Source organism: Pocillopora damicornis, chromosome 7 (genome assembly GCF_964200805.1).
Source record: "Pocillopora damicornis chromosome 7, jaPocDami1.2, whole genome shotgun sequence".
Lineage (NCBI taxonomy): Eukaryota > Metazoa > Cnidaria > Anthozoa > Scleractinia > Pocilloporidae > Pocillopora > Pocillopora damicornis.
Window position 1 is genome coordinate 14159019 of NC_142676.1, and position 18185 is coordinate 14177203.

General features: G+C 36.8%; 2 protein-coding genes across 2 annotated transcripts; both read right to left on the reverse strand.

The window, feature by feature from the left end:
• Positions 1-207: 207 nt before the first annotated feature.
• Positions 208-15417, reverse strand: LOC113683790 (N-acetylated-alpha-linked acidic dipeptidase 2). Its single transcript, XM_027201070.2, is given in 17 exon segments — positions 208-1241; positions 2364-2456; positions 2875-2956; positions 3123-3345; positions 3708-3804; positions 5606-5688; positions 6067-6128; positions 6623-6686; positions 7207-7289; positions 7518-7610; positions 8114-8199; positions 8578-8644; positions 8647-8663; positions 8935-9025; positions 9191-9356; positions 10123-10525; positions 14578-15417. Coding segments are annotated over 17 exon segments (2103 nt in total). The 5' UTR covers positions 14790-15417; the 3' UTR covers positions 208-1060.
• On the reverse strand, positions 12628-14120 carry LOC149042703 (uncharacterized). The gene is made up of 3 exons (XM_089213349.1): positions 13819-14120; positions 13176-13352; positions 12628-12840 (listed from the first exon to the last, which is right to left on the reverse strand). Exons 1-3 carry the CDS (start codon positions 13966-13968, stop codon positions 12778-12780), a joined length of 390 nt encoding a protein of 129 aa, XP_089069475.1. The 5' UTR covers positions 13969-14120; the 3' UTR covers positions 12628-12777.
• Positions 15418-18185: the final 2768 nt, after the last annotated feature.

Here is an 18185-nt window from a genome sequence, read left to right on the forward strand (position 1 = left end):
TCATGGGTTCAAATCCCGTTCAGGCCTGAATTTTTTTAAGGCCTTCTTTTCACTACTGCTTAAGTAGTGTTCATAACTACGAAGATGGCTTTCATATTCACAGCCTGATACGGTAAACGTAACTTGAAATGAGACAAGAAATGTACATCAAGGTAATAGATACTGTCATTGATGTGTAATAGGAATGTACATGCAACACATAACAAATTTAACTCCAAGAGTATTGTGATTTAATGTTCTGCTATACATTAATGATTTTCATCACTGTTTAACGAAATTAGACTGCCACCTTTTTCCGATGATGCAAATGTCTTTTATTCTGGAAAGAGTCTGACCGTATTAGATTTTGTGATAAATGCTTAACTCCTTAATGTTGAAACTTGGCTCTCTGCTTGTAACTGAGCTTTCTCTAAAGATTATCAAGTCTATTTTCGTCATCTTCCCCATCCAAAGACGAAAAAATATAAACCTAGATTATCCATAAATGGAAAAATCTTAAATGAAGAAACTTTATTCGATATCTTGGAGTAATTCTTGACGCTCATCTTTGTTGAAATATGAGATTTTGCTAATAGCAATGCGCTCGTAAATCTACATTACGCTCTAATTCATCTTTTTCCATTTTTTTTCCTTCATAGCGTGGGGTAATTCCTAGGTGTCGAATCTCAATCCCGTATTTTTTCATCAAAATCATGTTATTCGTTTTATCACTTTCTCCTCATTCCTAGAACGTACTGGCCTTATCTTAAGTCCTTAAAAATCCTGAAATTTTTAATGTTTCCAATTTATTCAATAGCTATTTTTACGGGTATAGCAGTTGTGCATCTTCTTAGCCGACTGACTTCTGCTTCCTCTAAAACTGCGAGCATTAGGTAGAGAGAATTAAAATCTTGGATTCTCTCCTTTGTCAGGATATTATGAACTTCAGGGAGAGCACAGTCTTGTCAGATTGTCATCAAAGATAAGGCTTTTGTATAAAGTGAAGTAGTAACGTATTAAATCAAAACTTAGTTAAGAACACTCCCATATCTTGACTTCCATCCAATTGCCTCCAAGACTCTTAGGGCCGCAGGATTGTGATAGCAGAGCGAATGGCTTGTATCACAACAAATATCTGCTTTTGAACTCTCTGCCAGTCTTTCTTCTTTCCTTGTTCATTCGCAATATAAAATGAGTCCATAATACCAGGGAACTTAGTATATGCTTCGGACTTAAAATAAGTTGGAGAAAACACCACGTGTCTGTAAGGAAAGAAAAAGACTGACCGATAAGATTTGAAATAAAAATGGCTTACCTTGCCTTAGTGTTATTTCTTCAATTGTTTATTTGCTTTTGAAACCATTTCAAAGCCACAATTTACAATCTGTTATCTATCGCTGAACAGACGCGCGGCAACATGAATTTTTTTCTTAAATGGTTTTCGAGAAGTATTGGGAAATTAAAAATCATTTAAAGGTTCAGAGCATTACCTGAATACCACGAGGGTTTCTAAGAAGACGGAAACAAATTGTTTGTTCCAGTAGAGCTATCAGCAAAATGCGAGCAACCCATATTCTACAGATCGTATGGGGCTTGCTTTTCTTTTGGTTATGTTGTGTTTCAAATTTGCTTTAGCAACACCTTTTGTATTCATTTTTCCGGTGAGGAGTTAAGAGGAGTATGTACAACCATGACGACGACCGCGGTGAAAACATGCTTGTCGATTGGCTCGTAAAATTACCGGCCTTGAGATGATTTTTTATTTGTTATATAACTTTTTATTTGTAGTATAACTCGAACTCTAAAACTTATTAGAACGGCTTTGAAATGACTTCAGAAGTGGACAATCAAAAACAATATAAAAGAAATGCAACGCGAGTAAGCTACATTTAAAAATTCAAACATACGAATTTTGAGTCTTACTCTGTTGATCCCCAGACCTTCTCTCATAAAGTGCTATTTTAACACGGCTGTCACTGACTTTAGGCTGCCTGAGGTTAAAGTGCTGGTACTGCTCTTTTCTTGTGATGTCACGAATTCTCTTGAACACAGTGTATATTCTTAGTGGTCTTACTCCGTCTCAATTACTTTTATATTTCAATTCTCTCTTTAAGTTTTATTTATTGAGGGAAAGATGTCTTAAAACATTAATAAAAAAAACTCCATTAATAAAAAATGGCCAGGTTCCAAGCACGACATCTTCTCAACTTATGCAAATATGTGCGTGATTTAAGTGAAGTGGACTTTGAAAATGATATGAAAAATTGGTCACTTTACATGTGCCCAGACGCTATCGACTTCTTTGCTATTATCTCAAATCGCTCTATTTCAATAACCAATATCAAGTTATTGTGGTACAATGGGAAGAAGGATCTTCCGCCCACCTCAAGAAAGGCCTATATGAAAGCCCCTTGTTGTTAATGAAGGCTCTGTTAAGCTGTTGTAAGCGATCGTTGATTATTCGAACCTGCAATGCACTAACATGGAAAAGAGACAAAATCATAAAGGTGTCGAGAACGTTATTCGGTTGAACATTGAAAAAAACATTTTTACAATAGAAATAGAGGAACCTCCCACCATTTCACAGACCTCTGCTCAGTGATTGTTGCATGATTTGCGAAACATTTTCTGCCCGCTTGTAAAGAGTTGAATATTCTCAGAGGACTGCACTGGTTTACAAACTGTTGTTTTTGTTGTCTCTTAGATCACGATAGAGTCTCTGTGCCTCAGTGGTAGACCTTTAGCGCAGAATTCAAAGTTTTAGGGTTTGATTCCTTATGTAAAATCAATTTATTTCTTTTCCTACACTTATGACGAGAAGAAAAAAAAAATTCAAGTTACTGTCGTTGTTGTTGTTTGTGCTGTTTCTACACACTTGTAGCAGCCTATACTCACTCTTCATTGTCTTGGGTTTTCAAATTTCTTTGAAACTCATTTGCAACTGCTTGTAACTCTTGGGTGGCGTTTATCAAAAACTCTGTTGGATACCAATAATTGAGAAAATCAGTGCATGAAAAAAGATCACTTTGTGTCCACTTGTACAAGTTAAGATCGAGAAAAAGATCCATTATTTTTGCACATAACCTTAAACAATAAACCATTTCCGTTGAAATTACTTAGTTTAGCTGGTTAATTCAACACACCTAAGGTAATATTATTTGTCCTCAGTAAGCTGCTGTATTTGACCGATGGATCATCTACAAGGCGACAAATGGCCTCAGCTTGACGAACCACATTAAAAGGTGTGAATACCGAGCCTGCGATATCAAAGCCCATTTGTAGCCAAAGCTGCGCAAATGTCAGGTAGTATTTGATGGTTTCCGATGAGTGGCGGCGTGGTATATGAGCTGGATAATTTCCAGACGTCTAATCAAATAGAGAAAAAACTAAGTAAAAAGTTTGTACTTTTTTTTTGTTAAATTGAATTGCAAACAACATTGATAATGATAATAATGGTAATAGCAACGATAATGAAATGTTTCTGTGTTTGAAGTGTTGGGTGCCTCTTCAAATTTGGAATAAATCGTTGGCATTTGAGGCTTAAGTCGTTTAAACATCATTTTAATGTAATAAATTTTTCTTGGACTAAACCAAACTAGGAATTTTTATGGTCAAGTAAAGTAAAGACTTTGGGGATTTATGATATAGCTCTGCCCAAACTTAAATAACAGAACGAAGGGAAAAGAAGAGTCTTGAGATCAGGATTATCTTCAAGCTATTCATCTTACTTGATCAGGTTGAAAGGCCGCTATATCCACACATGGCACACCAATCCTGTACTCAAAAGCAAAGCACCCTCTTCCTGCTCTATCAAACAACGAGAGGCTGGAGTGGAAATAATAAAATTATTCCAGGGTTAAATTTCAAGAAAAACAAGGATTTTGAAATGAATATGTGGTTCTCAGTGAAACCTTAAAAGAAATGTTTCTAAAGGGCATGTAAACCCAAAAAACGTTCATTTTCTTTTGACATAGATGTTTAGTAAATATATCAAGTACACCAAAGGTGCCATTCGTTTTTTCTTAAAAAAATCCATTTTCCAAATTCGAAACATTCGCCATTTTGAATGGCGCCATCTTTCCTGTGACGTCACGGGTGGAACCTCCAAAGTTACGTTTAATAATCGCGTGAGACACGGAGTCTTTTCCACAGCCGTTGTTTGCCGGTCTCGTCATGATTTTTTTACTTACAGTTTGCTTCAATATACTCAGTTTTTTCATGATGGTAAAGCGTTGTGTCGTCCAGTTTTGTACTGATTCAAACAAAACTGGGCATACAACGCAAATATTTCCAAATGACACAAATTTGAAGCCACAATTTGTGAAACTTGTTCAAATGAAAATAGCCGATTTCGTCGAGCCGTTCGAACATTCTGTTGTTTATAGCAGTCATTTTTCTTCCTGGTGTTGTACCGACAATTCAGGCCCTACCAGAAGCAAATTATTCGGAACTAAAAACAACTAGCTGTAGTACTGTATTATTAAATCAATGAAAGAAACAACTCAAGCAAGTCGATCTCAAAATGTAACAAAACAGATGAAACGGAAAACATTTAGCTTACTCGTTTCCGGTGTGATTCTCTGTGCCTTACTGCTGCCTGTACGCGTAATAGGCCGTCTCAAGCACCCAGAAATCGAGGCAAATTGACTAAAAACCTGGATACTCAGTGATACAACTTATCTGGGTTTCAGACCCTCGCTCTTCTACTTTTTGCCACAATTGCCCGATTTCTGTACAACAAACACTTTCCCGAGTTGTCGGCGTTGGTCGATAAGTTCCACACTCGCACCTTTGACAATTTTATATAAAACACCCTCGGAAGCTCAGCGGGTTTAAAAAATTTCTGTTGTATTCTTTTAGATTGTGCCCTTGCTTTATTGGATTTTCATATCAAATACAAATAAATCACACAGTAAATTAGATACCAGTCTGAGTTTCCGAGGAGGTCGCATCGCTGTCAACATGTTCTGCACTGTGTTCGTGCGGATCGCTTCGGTGAACCCTACGCAGCTCATATTGTTAAGGACGTGGCCCAGACTCTCCTAAAGATTCTAGATCATCCCCATCGCCTTCATATACTAAGCTTAGGGCATTCGAGTCGCCATCTTCTGAAAAGCATCTTCGAACTACCGCTACTTACACGAGCTACCACACCAGTTCTACTAGGGAATATCTGTTGCGCAATATTTTAGTTCCTCCGCTTACGTAACGACTCTCGCTATTGTTTTTACCGGAAATGGAATTTCAGTTGAAAATGCCGATTTTCTCCTAAAATAAGTCGAATTGGACAAAACGAATTTCAGATTCGTTTTCTACGCCACTTTTTACATAGTATGAGAAAAGCATGTATTTTTGGGTTTACATGCCCTTTAAGGCACCTGCACTCAATATTTAACATGAGTTCACCGTGTTATAGTTTTACTAACAAACAATAAAGGACAGCGAGGACGTTGATTTCTACAACAACCATATAGAATTATGTTGTCGTGTGATCGAATATCCATTTGCAAACATGTCCACATTTAACACTGCATGATAAATTTTCTTTCAGCCCACACACCAAACTTTGTGGAATACCAATGCATGATGAGGTTTCCTTGAACTTGTATCTGATGTTGAAACATACTTGCTTTGATTTCCAGCTTGCTGAGAATCTTTCTCCTTCCACATTGAATACAACGTCTTTGATATGTTCTGTGGGGCAGTGACCTGCGATCGATACAAATGTTAAGTTAAAAATTTGTGTTAGCGATGAGATAATTTCATATGCGAAAACAAACAGCTTTTCTGTTGTCATTGTTTTAGTCATGCTCAATCTTGTTCAAAAGCTGAAAAGTGAACACCAACTTATTCTTAGAATAAATCCACTTTTTTTTCAATGGCTATGGCTGATTTCATAGCAGGTGTTAAGCTTTTTGACACAGACCCTCGGGGAGCTATTTTCGGACAGTACAAGCAATTATTTGAATGCATCCATAACAAGTAGTGTTTGATGCATATCAAAAGTAAGTTGTTTATTTTGTAGCTGACATGAGGTTCATGCATCAATGACTAAACACTTATTCACATAAAAAGCAGATATAAAACCTTTTTTGCTGTCTGAAGGGCTCTTTGTTCCAACAACGGACTTAATGTCATCACTATTTCACCTATAACAAAACATACACCATTTTTTCAAATGTGTCTCAGAATTGGAAGGATTTTTATACCCCTCGAAGATTCAGAGATCTTCCAATTGGCGGCCGAATACTGTACCACTAGTCACTATCAAGTGACTGTCTGGGTTATGGTAAGTAAATCATGAAAGGTAGAGAGAGGGTTTGTTTGAAAATTTTATGGAAAACAATATTCGTCTTGTAATTGACGTGAAAGCTTGGAAAAACAACCCAAAATTTCCGATGGAGGATGTTTAACAACTAATAAACAATAAGAAAACAAAACACAAAAAATTAATAAGCAATAACTGTCTTACATCTGATACGTGTGAAGGGTCTATATAGTAGGCTGAAGAGTTAGGTATGAAGTATTTCGAAGATAAGGCTGATTCATGCAAAACATTTTGGTTAGTTTTACTGCTCTGTTTTGGGTATAAGACTTAAATATCGTCCTTCAATGCTCATTTGTTATTGGTCAGACGATTTACCTTCTCCAGCCCTATCTACATTGATGTAGGCTACCGCACGTGCATCGAGGATTTTCTGATACTCCTTTGGTAGATGTGAAGGAAAACTGATTAAAATGTACACTTCATTCATGTAACAATACGACTCACGTAAACTAAAGAATGTTCTAATAGAATTGTATCATTTGATTATCTGTGTCAATAACAGAACGAGGATTGCAAGAACTCAACATTAGGTATCTCATCGTAATCTGATCGGTAAGTTCTCGTTAGATTTGCGTTATTTACAACTCATACCCTTCTTATCGTCGGTAGAAAAATCCTAAAAGAATTAATCGTAAAATGTTCTCTGAAGTCGCTTTTGTTGCATTCAATGCCCTTCTCAACGTCAGCAATCATTATAATGCATTACGGATGATATTTGCTATTTTCAATTCAAATGCATCTCAAACTGATTTTGCGACCTATTGAGGTCGTTCTGATAACTCGAGATGTCAATTCTCCTTTAAAAAGTACATTAAAAATAATACATACTTGATTCTTCCTTTGAATGCTTCTCTGAACCCTACCGGAGCTAAATAAATGTCAATTAGGAAGTACCATACCTCGATCCATTGTATAGATCCCATGTTTCCGTATTCACCTGCTCCCCAGCTGCAAATTTTCATGCTTCGCCGGGAAAACCAACCTGAATGAAATTGTCGAGTCAACTCAACTTAAGTTCGACATAATACTTCACCGACAAGGTAATAAAGCTCACCAGCAGCCATACAAATGCACTATACGGTGAAGAAAATTCTTTATTTACCGTGTACTAGTCGATTTAACTGATGGAGATCGTCTCCACCTAATTAAAATTTTCATGACACAAAAGACTTAATCAGACATGTTGACGAAAAGAATAGTACTGAAGTACCTTTCTTTCGAACAGAAAGAAGGATCCTTGTGATCTCCATGAGAATCGCTGTGCCGCTTGATGGACGGTGGCTACCGAGTAGTACATAACGATCTGCAATAACATTTTTTTCTATGTGCACATTTAAATTCAATCGCTGACTTTTAGTTTCAAATCTATTTTCTTAACTAATAACAGTGGATTTATGTCTTAAAAGAAAAATCGACTTCCAATAACTCGAACCGTGAAGGAATATAACTTAACTTCAAATTGGCGGAATTTCGTCATATCCAAGTGAGACTCCAAGGGAACAGGTATCATTCACTTGAAGGGGATCAATAAGTATAATCTAATTTCGAATGATTCTATGCGTGATGCACTTTTACTCCGGCAGTGTTTGTAAAGTTGGCTTTTGAAACCTTCAAGCTGGATGTTTATCGGAAAACAAAACAAAAAAACAAAACAAAACAAAAACAAACAAACCAAAAAACAAAACAGGCCCACATTGTTAACATCCAGGGAAAAAAAACCGAAGAACCACACTTTGGCTTTACTGGTATTATTTTCAAATGCTGTGTGATGGTCAACAATCATATCCAGAGAACTGCTTCCCTTACCTGGTTCTATTTTCCCTTTGATGGTTCCAACTGTATCACAAACGTATTTTTCAACGAGGGAAAGACTCACGTTCAAAGTGACCGTTCTGTTTTGGAGAAATTAAAGCATAGCCTCATATCATCTTGTTAAATTCAGTCTTTTAGAAGTACATTATCAATTTTCTTGTGGCCTAACATTCCAAGGTAAACGCTTGATAACTCTAAGAGGTTCTCTCTAAAGATATGACTATTACACAGCTTCCATGGTATCATTATTTACAGTTGCAACTCGGCCTAGGCCCACGATCTCAATCCCCTCAGTGCGCTTACGTTATAGCTGATTTCACTTCATGATTTGTTGGATTCTTAACTCGTAAAATTTGTTCAGATCTTCATATATTTTCGCAAACTTTGAAAATATGGCTTTAATAGTGAGCAAGACAGCAATGAAACACAGGAGTGAACTTTCTCGCTTTAGGACATACCTTGTGTCATTTGGCTTCATCTGTATTCTGTAGTCAAAGTTTAGTCCACCCTGCCAGTCCTGGGGGGGGTTGTATGGTTAAGCATCCTATTAAATTGATTAAAATGGGACAAACTTCAATTGACGAATGGCAGGAAGATAAACAATTTCCTTTCTTTTAGTTGTGATCCCCTTTTAGGTGCTTGTATCTTAACAATTTTTTTGCTAAAAGCTTCAGGTCCATCGCAGTTCGCCTTTTTTCCCATCTCAATCCTTCTCTTCAGTATTTAGTCTGGTTCCCTTATTAACTCATTTATCCTCGTTTTACTCTTGTGTGAGAAGGGAAAATGTGAGAAACCTCCAGAAACCTTCAGTTTACCTTAATAAAATTTCCGCTTCTCTTTGGTGAATTGGCTGCGCAGGGATCTTGGGGAATGGAATATCATCTATTGTCTCTCTGTAAATTCCAGCTTTATGTAAAAAAAATAATAAGCAAATAAACGTTTAAGGTTCGATGAGTTCCGATGAAAACCGGGTGCGATAAAACTATTGTACTTTGCAGAGTGATAATATTTATTGTACTCATCTACGTGTAAATTGAGCCTAAACCAAACACAATAAGCTTGATGACTGACCTGTGGCTGGGTAACCAGGCGTTACTGGGTCTCCTCTGTTGACCCATAGGCCCATACTCGGTCCCTCATTACTTGGGTACCATAGAAGTGTTGTGGTACCAGAATAGTCAGAAGGATCAACATATAACAAGACTCCGGCTGCCGACCATTTTTGTGCATTGGTAACCTGCTCATCAAGTAGGAAAAGGATTGATCATTATAATTTCAGTGGTTCTTTCACCGTTTCCTTATTTCTTTCTCTTTTTTAACATTTTTGAAGCCTTTATAAGTATCTTGGGTAATGGAAGGGCGAGTAAAAATCACTTTGACAGAGCAAAATTACCCACTGAATTGGAAAACACCGTGTAGAACGTTTAAAGGAATTAATTACTTTTAAAATAAAGTTCTAAACATGATGCTAAAAAACCGCATTATCTGGTTTAAGGCTTGATTCCACTCATCTTCATTTCTACCTTAGAATAGAAGTTCTGTTAAAAGTCCGTTATCTTTCCAAACTCAAAGTTGATGTGCACTTTTAAGGCACATTCAAATCAAAGATTGATTTTGCCTCCCTTACTTTTTTATACATCCACTATATATTATAAATAGTATCTGCTGTGGTCCAAAACATTTGCTCTAGGAAACCTATGATTTAGACTTCCTCCATTAAATCAGCTAACGGCGAAACGATTTTTCAGTATCAAATTAAGAAGCAGTGTTGTACATGAAGCTTAAACTCTCGTCTCGCATTTTATACTTAACAACATAACGCAGCAATAACGTTATTTTTTTAACCTATAACGCTAATATTCAAGAGTCGACCCTATATTTGACCTACCTCTCACAGTAAAGTGACTGATCGCAGCGAAAGTACTCTCTGAACTTTCCCATTCTCTAACACATAACATTGACTTCTAAATAATACATAAAATAAATGAAAACTCAACGGACACCTTATCAGCCTCAGATATTCTTCCATATCGTAGCATCACAATTTTTCCCTTACACGATATGTTTGTATAGTCCAAGTAGTTGAAGTCACTCTCTCTTCCATAGTTGACATACACCAGTTTACCAGACACTGCACCAGAAGCTGAATTGGTGCTAAAAGGAATAGCGTGCTTTGGACCATTATCTTTGTTAGTTGAATCTTCTTTCAGAATTGAAGAATAAACTTCGGTTCCGTTCTGAGTATTCACTGACAGCACGCTAGGCCTCTCGGGATACAACAGTAGAACGTCATAACGCTTCAACTGCACAGCATCGAAGCCGAATGAATTCCATTCGTTTTTGATGAACAGCGCTTGCGCACAACTGTCGTTTGTCCCATCAAGATGTGCATTATTTGCGAAATACCTAGAAAGAGGGATGCTAAACCATTATTATTGGTTCACAATGTTAAATATTTTCCTTCATCTTTTTTTTGTATATTATTTGTGTAATCTAAAGAACCCTTGCTCTAACAACTGAATTGACTCAAATATTGTAACTACATAAAATAGGAAAGTGAGTAAGGTTCTACTAGGTTTTTTTCTCGTTTGAAATTTCTTTACAACCCGATTTGGACAGGATAGGAAAGGAAATAATCACATTGCAATTGAAAATAAGACCACTGATAACGTGAGAGAACGGGAACCCCAAATTAAAATTAAGTACGTTTCTATTTAGAACCAAAAAAAAAAAAACGCTATGTCTAGGTTGAGGTCTGGCTCTCTTAAGGACGGTATAGAATTCCAGCCATAGTAGAAATTGGAAGAAAAGTATAAATTCGTTTTTTTAATCGACATTTCCCTCGGCGTTGCCGTCCTGACTGCTGAAGATCCATCTTGGAAACTCATGCATGAAGTAATTGTATTTCCATGTTGAGAGATATAAAGAGATAAAAGCATGGCATACTTGAGAAATGAACTGAAAGAAGTATTAATATTTAGTGCTTCTTTAAAAGGAATATACTTGAGATACTTGCGAGCCATTTTACGCGGCCTTTGGAAAATGATAAGTTAGAATTATCTATTTTGCTTGTCTCATGAAAATTCAATTTAGCAAGCATCAGAGTAAACTAGTGAATTTGAATTCTGATCATTCAACACGGATCTGGAAATTCCGCGTTATTCTTCAAAGTCACTGAAACCAAATTCCACTCAGCCACGAAACATTTCAAATATTTGATTTTCAGCTCAGTCTAAATTAGCCTGGTGAATTTTTATTTTTCTTCTTGATTGGCTGTCCACTTGTCAAGTTAACCATGTCAAAATTAACCTTTAGTTTCATCCTTCTCTTCAATTTGCTGAAAGCCTAAGATGACGATCCGAATGAATTCACCTATTTTTAGTATTCATCTTGGTCCTACATTACAGGAGCCTTTAAAATTGATTGAAAAGATTCAATCTCATGCACTGGTGGCTCGTATATCTTCTCTATCTTTCAAGTTAGTAGGCTTAATTGTAACGAAAACCAATGTACATGACGACTTGTACAGTTTTTGGAGAGATTTTGTTACTAACACAGCATTTAAACAATAGAATGTCTTCACTGCTAAAAATGATTGATTCCTCAGCTGGCATTGAAATGTGCTCTAATTTTGCTCTGTTGGGCACAAAAATTTAAACGTGGAGATTATCTTTTCAATTAGTGATCATCTGATAGTTGCGTTTCCAGCGAAAAAAGAATCAGGTTTAAAGGGCATGTAAACCCAAAAAACGTTCATTTTCTTTTCACATAGATGTTTAGTAAATATATCAAGTACACCAAAGGTACCATTCGTTTTTTCTCAAAAGTCCATTTTCACTTTGTAAAAGCTCTTCCAAATTCGAAACATTCGCCATCTTGAATGGCGCCATCTTTCCTGTGACGTCACGGGTGGACCCTACAAAGTCTTGTTTTATAATCGCGTGAGGCACGAAGGAGTCTTTTCTACAGCCGTAGTCGCCGGTCTTGTCATGATTTTTTTACTTACAGTTTGCTTCAATATATTCAATTTTTTTCGTAATGGTAAAGCGTTGTGTCGTCCAGTTTTGTACTGATTTAAACAAAACTTATTTTCAAATGACGCAAATTTGAAGCGACAATTTGTGAAATTTGTATAAGTGAAAATAGCCGATTTCGTCGGCTCGACGAAATCGGCTATTTTCACTTATACAAATTTCACAAATTGTTTGTAGCAGTAATTTTTCTTCCTGGTGCTGTACCGAAGATTCAGGCCTTACTAGAAGCAAATTATTCGGAAGTGTAAAAACGACCCATACAGTCGGTAGACGACGAGGATTCGGAAGTGGCCGATCGAACTGAGAAAGAAGTTGAGCTCTTCAAAAGTTAGAGGTCAACGGAGACAGTACAAAATCGATTTACATGAAAACGTTTCGTTAATTAAACAACGATAGCTTTATTGGTTCTCTAAAAACATCTTTTTTCTCATCTAATGAAAGATTATGGGGAAGCCAGTTGTTCGGGAGCCAGCGCTGAGCCCATATAAGACACTGACTCCTCTGATCCTTTGCCTGAATTCGAAACACGTATCAAAGAAAGAAAATTCGTTGATGTCAGTGTGTAATAACGTGATCTGGAATTTTGTTGGTTCGATGCAAAGAATTCTATACAGGATCCCATAATCAACCCTTATGTTGTATAAGAAAATCCATGCCAGCCCCACTTGGTGCTTCCTTTGAGAAACCCTGCAGAGAAACAACAGAAGAATTTGTGTCACGATTTTCACAGCAGTGAAAATACATTCAAAGGTCAGTAGGACAATATTCATCATTTTGAGTACAACTTAAAAGATCCTGATTTCAGCTAGCAAAACTATCTTTTCAGTATTTCAAATCGAAGCAAACACAAACAGGGTTGGATAATTATGAAGGCCTCACAAGGAAATGTATATGGTACAACTTGTTTATCGATAGAAATGCTTCGGAGATGAAGGAAAGCAATACATAGATATCTCATAAAGAACGGGCATAACCTCCAGTGCTGTAAGACATAAATAACTAAGATCTGCATTAACATATACCTTTATTTCTCTAAAAGGTTTGGCGGTTTTAATCCAGTGTAAGGCGATCCAAAATCCGCTGGAAAAATGTTTCGGATATTGCTTAACGCACAAGATGGCACAGCGACCCTGAAGTGTTTGCCGAGATATTCCCAACACCAACGAATAAGCTATCTGTAGGCAATTTAGCGAAATTTCCTGCCAAGAAAGAAGCGAAAAACAACTAGCTCTAGTATTGTATTATTAAGTCAAATCGATCTCAAAATGTAACAAAACAGATGAAACAGAAAACATTTAGCTTACTCGTTTCCGGTGTGATTATCTGTGCCTTGCTGCTGCCTGTACGCGCACTTGGCCGTCTCCAGCACCCAGAAATCAATGCAAATTGACTGAAAACCTGGATGCTCAGTGATACAACTTATCTAGGTTTCAGGCCCTTGCTACTCTACTTTTTGCCACAATTGCCCGATTTCTGTACAACAAACACTTTCATGAGTTGTCGGCATTGGTTGACAAGTTCCACACTCGCACCTTTGATAATTTTATATAAAACACTCTCAGAAGCTCAAGTTTAAAAAATTTCTGTTGCATTCTTTTAGATTGTACCCTCGCTTTATTAGATTTTTATGTCAAATACAAATAAATCACACAGTAAATTAAATACCAGTCTGAGTTTCCGAGACGGTCGCATCGCTGTCGACATGTTCTGTACCGTCTTCGTGCGGATCGCTACGGTGAACCCTACGCGGCTCATATTGTTAAGAACGTGGCCCAGACTCTCCTGAAGATTCTGGATTATCCCCATTGCTGTCATGTACTAAGCTTAAGGCATTCGAGTCGCTATCTTCTGAAAAAATATCTTCCAAACTACCGCTACTTACACGAACTCCTACACCAGTTCTATTGGGGAATATGTGTTGCGCAATATTTTAGTTCCACCGCTTACGTCACGACTTCTCGCTATTGTTTTTACCGGAAATGGAATTTCAGTTGAAAATGCCGATTTTCTCCTAAAATAAGTCGAATTGGACAAAACGAATTTCAAATTCGTTTTCTACGCCACTTTTTACACAGTATAAGAAAAACATGTATTTTTGGGTTTACATGCCCTTTAATAAATGTCGGTTGAAGAGGGACAAAGCTCATAATTATAGAAACCTCCTTGTAGCATTATGGAAAGAACTAGAAAAGAAAATTGATGAGCGTCTTAATATTTGATGTATTCAATGTTAGATCCAGAAGATTTGAAAACTTGAATGTTTAGCTCTCACAAGGACTCGTTATTCACAAAACGCCTGTGCTAATTATCATTCTTTGGCAGCATTATCAGGATTGATGCTCGTGTTTAAATTGCTTAAACGTAAATAAAGTGGTGCATAAGTTCATGCCTCTACGTATTATGGTTATGTAAAATGGTACTCACTTTAGATAATAGGCGATCTTCCGTCCTGAAATTAGTTCGAAAGCTTCTTGCTCAAGTAATTTTCTTGATGTGTCATCATTTTCATTTTTGGCGCCACAGCAGTTTGAGTACTCAGCACCCGGGCAGGAAAAATAACCGGTGATAAACCCGACGATGAAGATAAAAAAAATGAATGAAAAGAAACCTAACACAAACTTCTTTTGCACTGACATTCCCGTTAGAATCCTGGTGGAAAACCACCGATTTTCACGCGGCTAGCTACTTGCCTCTCATTACAGTGTGTTCACGTTTATATGGAAATTTTGTTTGAAGTAAGTCCAGTGTCAACATGATCGTTAGACATCTGTAAACACACTGACTGACAATCAATTTTCCAGCTGTTGCTTAGTTCTTGAATTCTACCGGTGGATTTAAAGGTGCCTAATTATTTAGTCCCCCTCAGTTTGCGAAAACAGCCTTCTCTTGAAAATGTTAACCAATGTGGGAAGGCTTTCAAAACTAGGCTTCCAGGAATGCGTTATTTCGATCAACTCGTATGGTTTATCAATTAGAATTATCGCTGAATAATCTTATAATTACAGGGGCATGAATCGATCGAGAGAAAAAAGCCGCACGGCCCAACGCTAATTAGAAGGATAGTGGATACAAAACACGCAACAAAAGATTTGTACTTGTGGGTGAACTGGAGAAGCTTTGAATCTTTGTTGCTGTCTGTCTGGTGATATGGGAAGGTAAGAAAAGAAAACTCTTTGAAAACAAACATTAGTGTACATAAGCTTCTTGCAAAGAAGAGTTTGTTATAAAGGAAGTTCGGAACAATTAGACATTAAGAATTTATATGAAGGATTCTTATCATCTTGAAATATGTAAATCTCTCGTGATCAAAATCAGAAATGTCAAGGGCAATGATGACAGGAAATTTGCCTGTTTTTGCATTTGCTATATACTTATAGCAATTTTCTTTAGTATCGACAGTGAAATATTCCGTCTGGCGTCAGACAGCCAGTCGACCAGAATTATGGTGAATGACACGTATCATTAACTAACATTAGAATTCAGCGTTACCATCAGGATCTAACACCAAGTCAACACTGTTTTAGTCTTTATAAAGACGCGTTTCCCTGTCGAAAAACGTCTTTGCTAAATGAAAAAAGAGATAAATATATTAATGAATAATGAGAACGAAAACATTCCCAGTACAGAAACCCTAAGAATTCAGTACTCAGCTTGGGAAATAATGCCATTTGCAGAGGGAAGAGAAATTACAAGGAGCACTGTGACAGTCTTTCAGCTGCTTCCAACACGTATATTCGGAGGAGTGCCTCTTTTTAGATGCAGGTGTTTTAGACCCACTCGGACACAAGCGAATTTTCTCTCACTTTTCCATATACCACGGTATACGTTACCGCAGAACTTGATTGGACGTCAGTTTTGATCAATTTTGATGAGATGTATGTTTGTCTGTCTGCAGTTGATGTTAGGGGCGGAGAAGTCAAACAAACCAAAGGCTAATAAATTGGCTTTTGTGACTGTTTGCATCTCGATTGGCTAAAACAAAGAAACCCCACCCACAACCGTCGCAGCTTAACTTTTCAGTCAGGCGTCCCTTCGACACAATAAATGGAGGCCATCATGTCTAGGTTGTTTTAAAGTTTTATTGTTCAGATTAAAAACAAACTGTACTTCGCTGGTCTTTTTAAAGTGATATTTCCCGGTTGACTAATCTCAAAACTTTGTCACGAAAACATTGTGCAATATTCCGTGATTGATGTAGGAATTATCGTTTGACAGTCAATTGTAATAGTACTCTATTTTTCGATTTTAAAGCAGAATATAATGTAACAGCTATAACTTGAAAATGGGACATGTAAAAATATCAAATTGAGGGTGTTAAGCTAAGATCATTTAAGACTATTATGTTCAAATTGCGTATATTGAGCACCCTCTGGGCAGGTTTGTAAAGATGATCATATTACCGATCATGGCGTAAGTGCTATAGTCACGAAGAAATACAGTTCTGAAGCTATCCTTATCAATGATTTAGTAATTCGGTCTGATTTCGCTTTGTCTTGTTTTTGCATCCTTCAAGAAATGCTTTTTCCTTTAACTAAGAATGTCTTTATAAAGAGACTATTCGAACTCATGTAGTGGAGTTTCTCTCGTCTTGATTTCTTTCTTAATGTACATTTAAAGGTGAATGGTTACGAGAGTGTTTTGGGTTGTAAAAAGCAATATTCTTTAATATATCAGATCCTACTATTTTATATCTTAGGTGACTCAACCCGACTTCATTGTTGTATTGTTACGAAGAGGTACTAATTTTTCATGTTTAGATTCCAAGTGAGCTTTAAAAGCGTGGGTACATGTAGTAATTACAATATACAGTGGATTCACATTTGTGACTAATTTACAACTTGTGGTTTATTTCTCTCTGCAATGGCCCACAATTACTTCTTGAAATTTTCAGATTTTAGGGTTGGCTCATAACTCCTTTCACTTTGTTCCCATGAAATGAAATTGACCGTAATTTAATCGAAAATGTGAGTACGGTGTGAGCAGAGCTTCAAACGCAAAACTGACAATTTACACACCCATCAGTACAATCTGAGATAAAATTGAAGAAAAATACATATTAGAAGCAAGGAAAGATGTACAGCAAAAGAGGGCTGATAAATGTGTATTTGGGTCCTTGTAATTGAGGACGTTTTAGTCAGTTTTACAGTGGCTTTGGTAAATAGGCCTTCTCTGGGACCTTAAGTCGCCGTAACTTTAGGTGACTTTGGGCGATTTAAGGCGACTTTAGCAAAATTGGCAGAAAAAATATTGCGACTTTAGGCGATTTAAGGCGACTTAAGGCGACTTAAAGCGATAAAACCAAAGTTAGCAACTGTCTCTCCACAAACTTTAAAAATGTCTACAAAATCCCTTGCAATAAACACAACAGTCGTTTCGGTTACTTTGGTATGCTCGTAAGTCACCATAGTCTAAAATATCCAGATTTCAAATCAGTTTAGCTAAAAATGTTCAGGCAGAATAACCACAACAATCATTGTAAAATTATACAGTCAAAGCTGGTGAATAAATAGCCAGTTAACCAATTTAGCTGAAAATGTTTAGACAGAATTACCGCAAGAGGTGTTGTAAAATTATACAGTCAAAGCTAGTAAATAAATAGCCAGGAAAACATCATGGGTTATATGCCCAACATCAAGCAAACCTATCATAAATAAGCACATAGTGCCATAAATTTTTAATTTAAGAAAAGAGACACAAATTTGATGAAACTAACCATAAATTTTCCACATAATTAATTAAAAATAACATGATTATTTACGTGTATTAATTATTTCACAAAACTCCACAAATTATATAAATTATTATCTTGGTAAACTTTTCTCCCATACTTTTGGCACTTGCACTGTCAATTTTGGCATGAAAGTTTGGCAGGTCGCATGCCTTTCCGACAGCGTCCAAAATTGTACGACCCAACCAATTTGTTATTCTCCTGCCTCAGTTAGACAAAACACCCCAATACCATACTGAGAACCAAATGCTAAGGTCCTTCGTAAAACTACTTCTCTTCCAGTCTCTCCAACTACTTTTCTAGC

Excerpts from the sequence above, each read along its gene's own strand:
- LOC149042703 (XM_089213349.1), bottom strand. The coding sequence starts at position 13,968 with ATGACAGCAATGGGGATAATCCAGAATCTTCAGGAGAGTCTGGGCCAC. Across the intron at positions 13,353-13,818 it reads CGTCTCGGAAACTCAGACTG|GAAATTTCGCTAAATTGCCT; the intron begins GTATTTAATTTA and ends CTTTCTTGGCAG. Across the intron at positions 12,841-13,175 it reads AACCTTTTAGAGAAATAAAG|GGTTTCTCAAAGGAAGCACC; the intron begins GTATATGTTAAT and ends GTTTCTCTGCAG.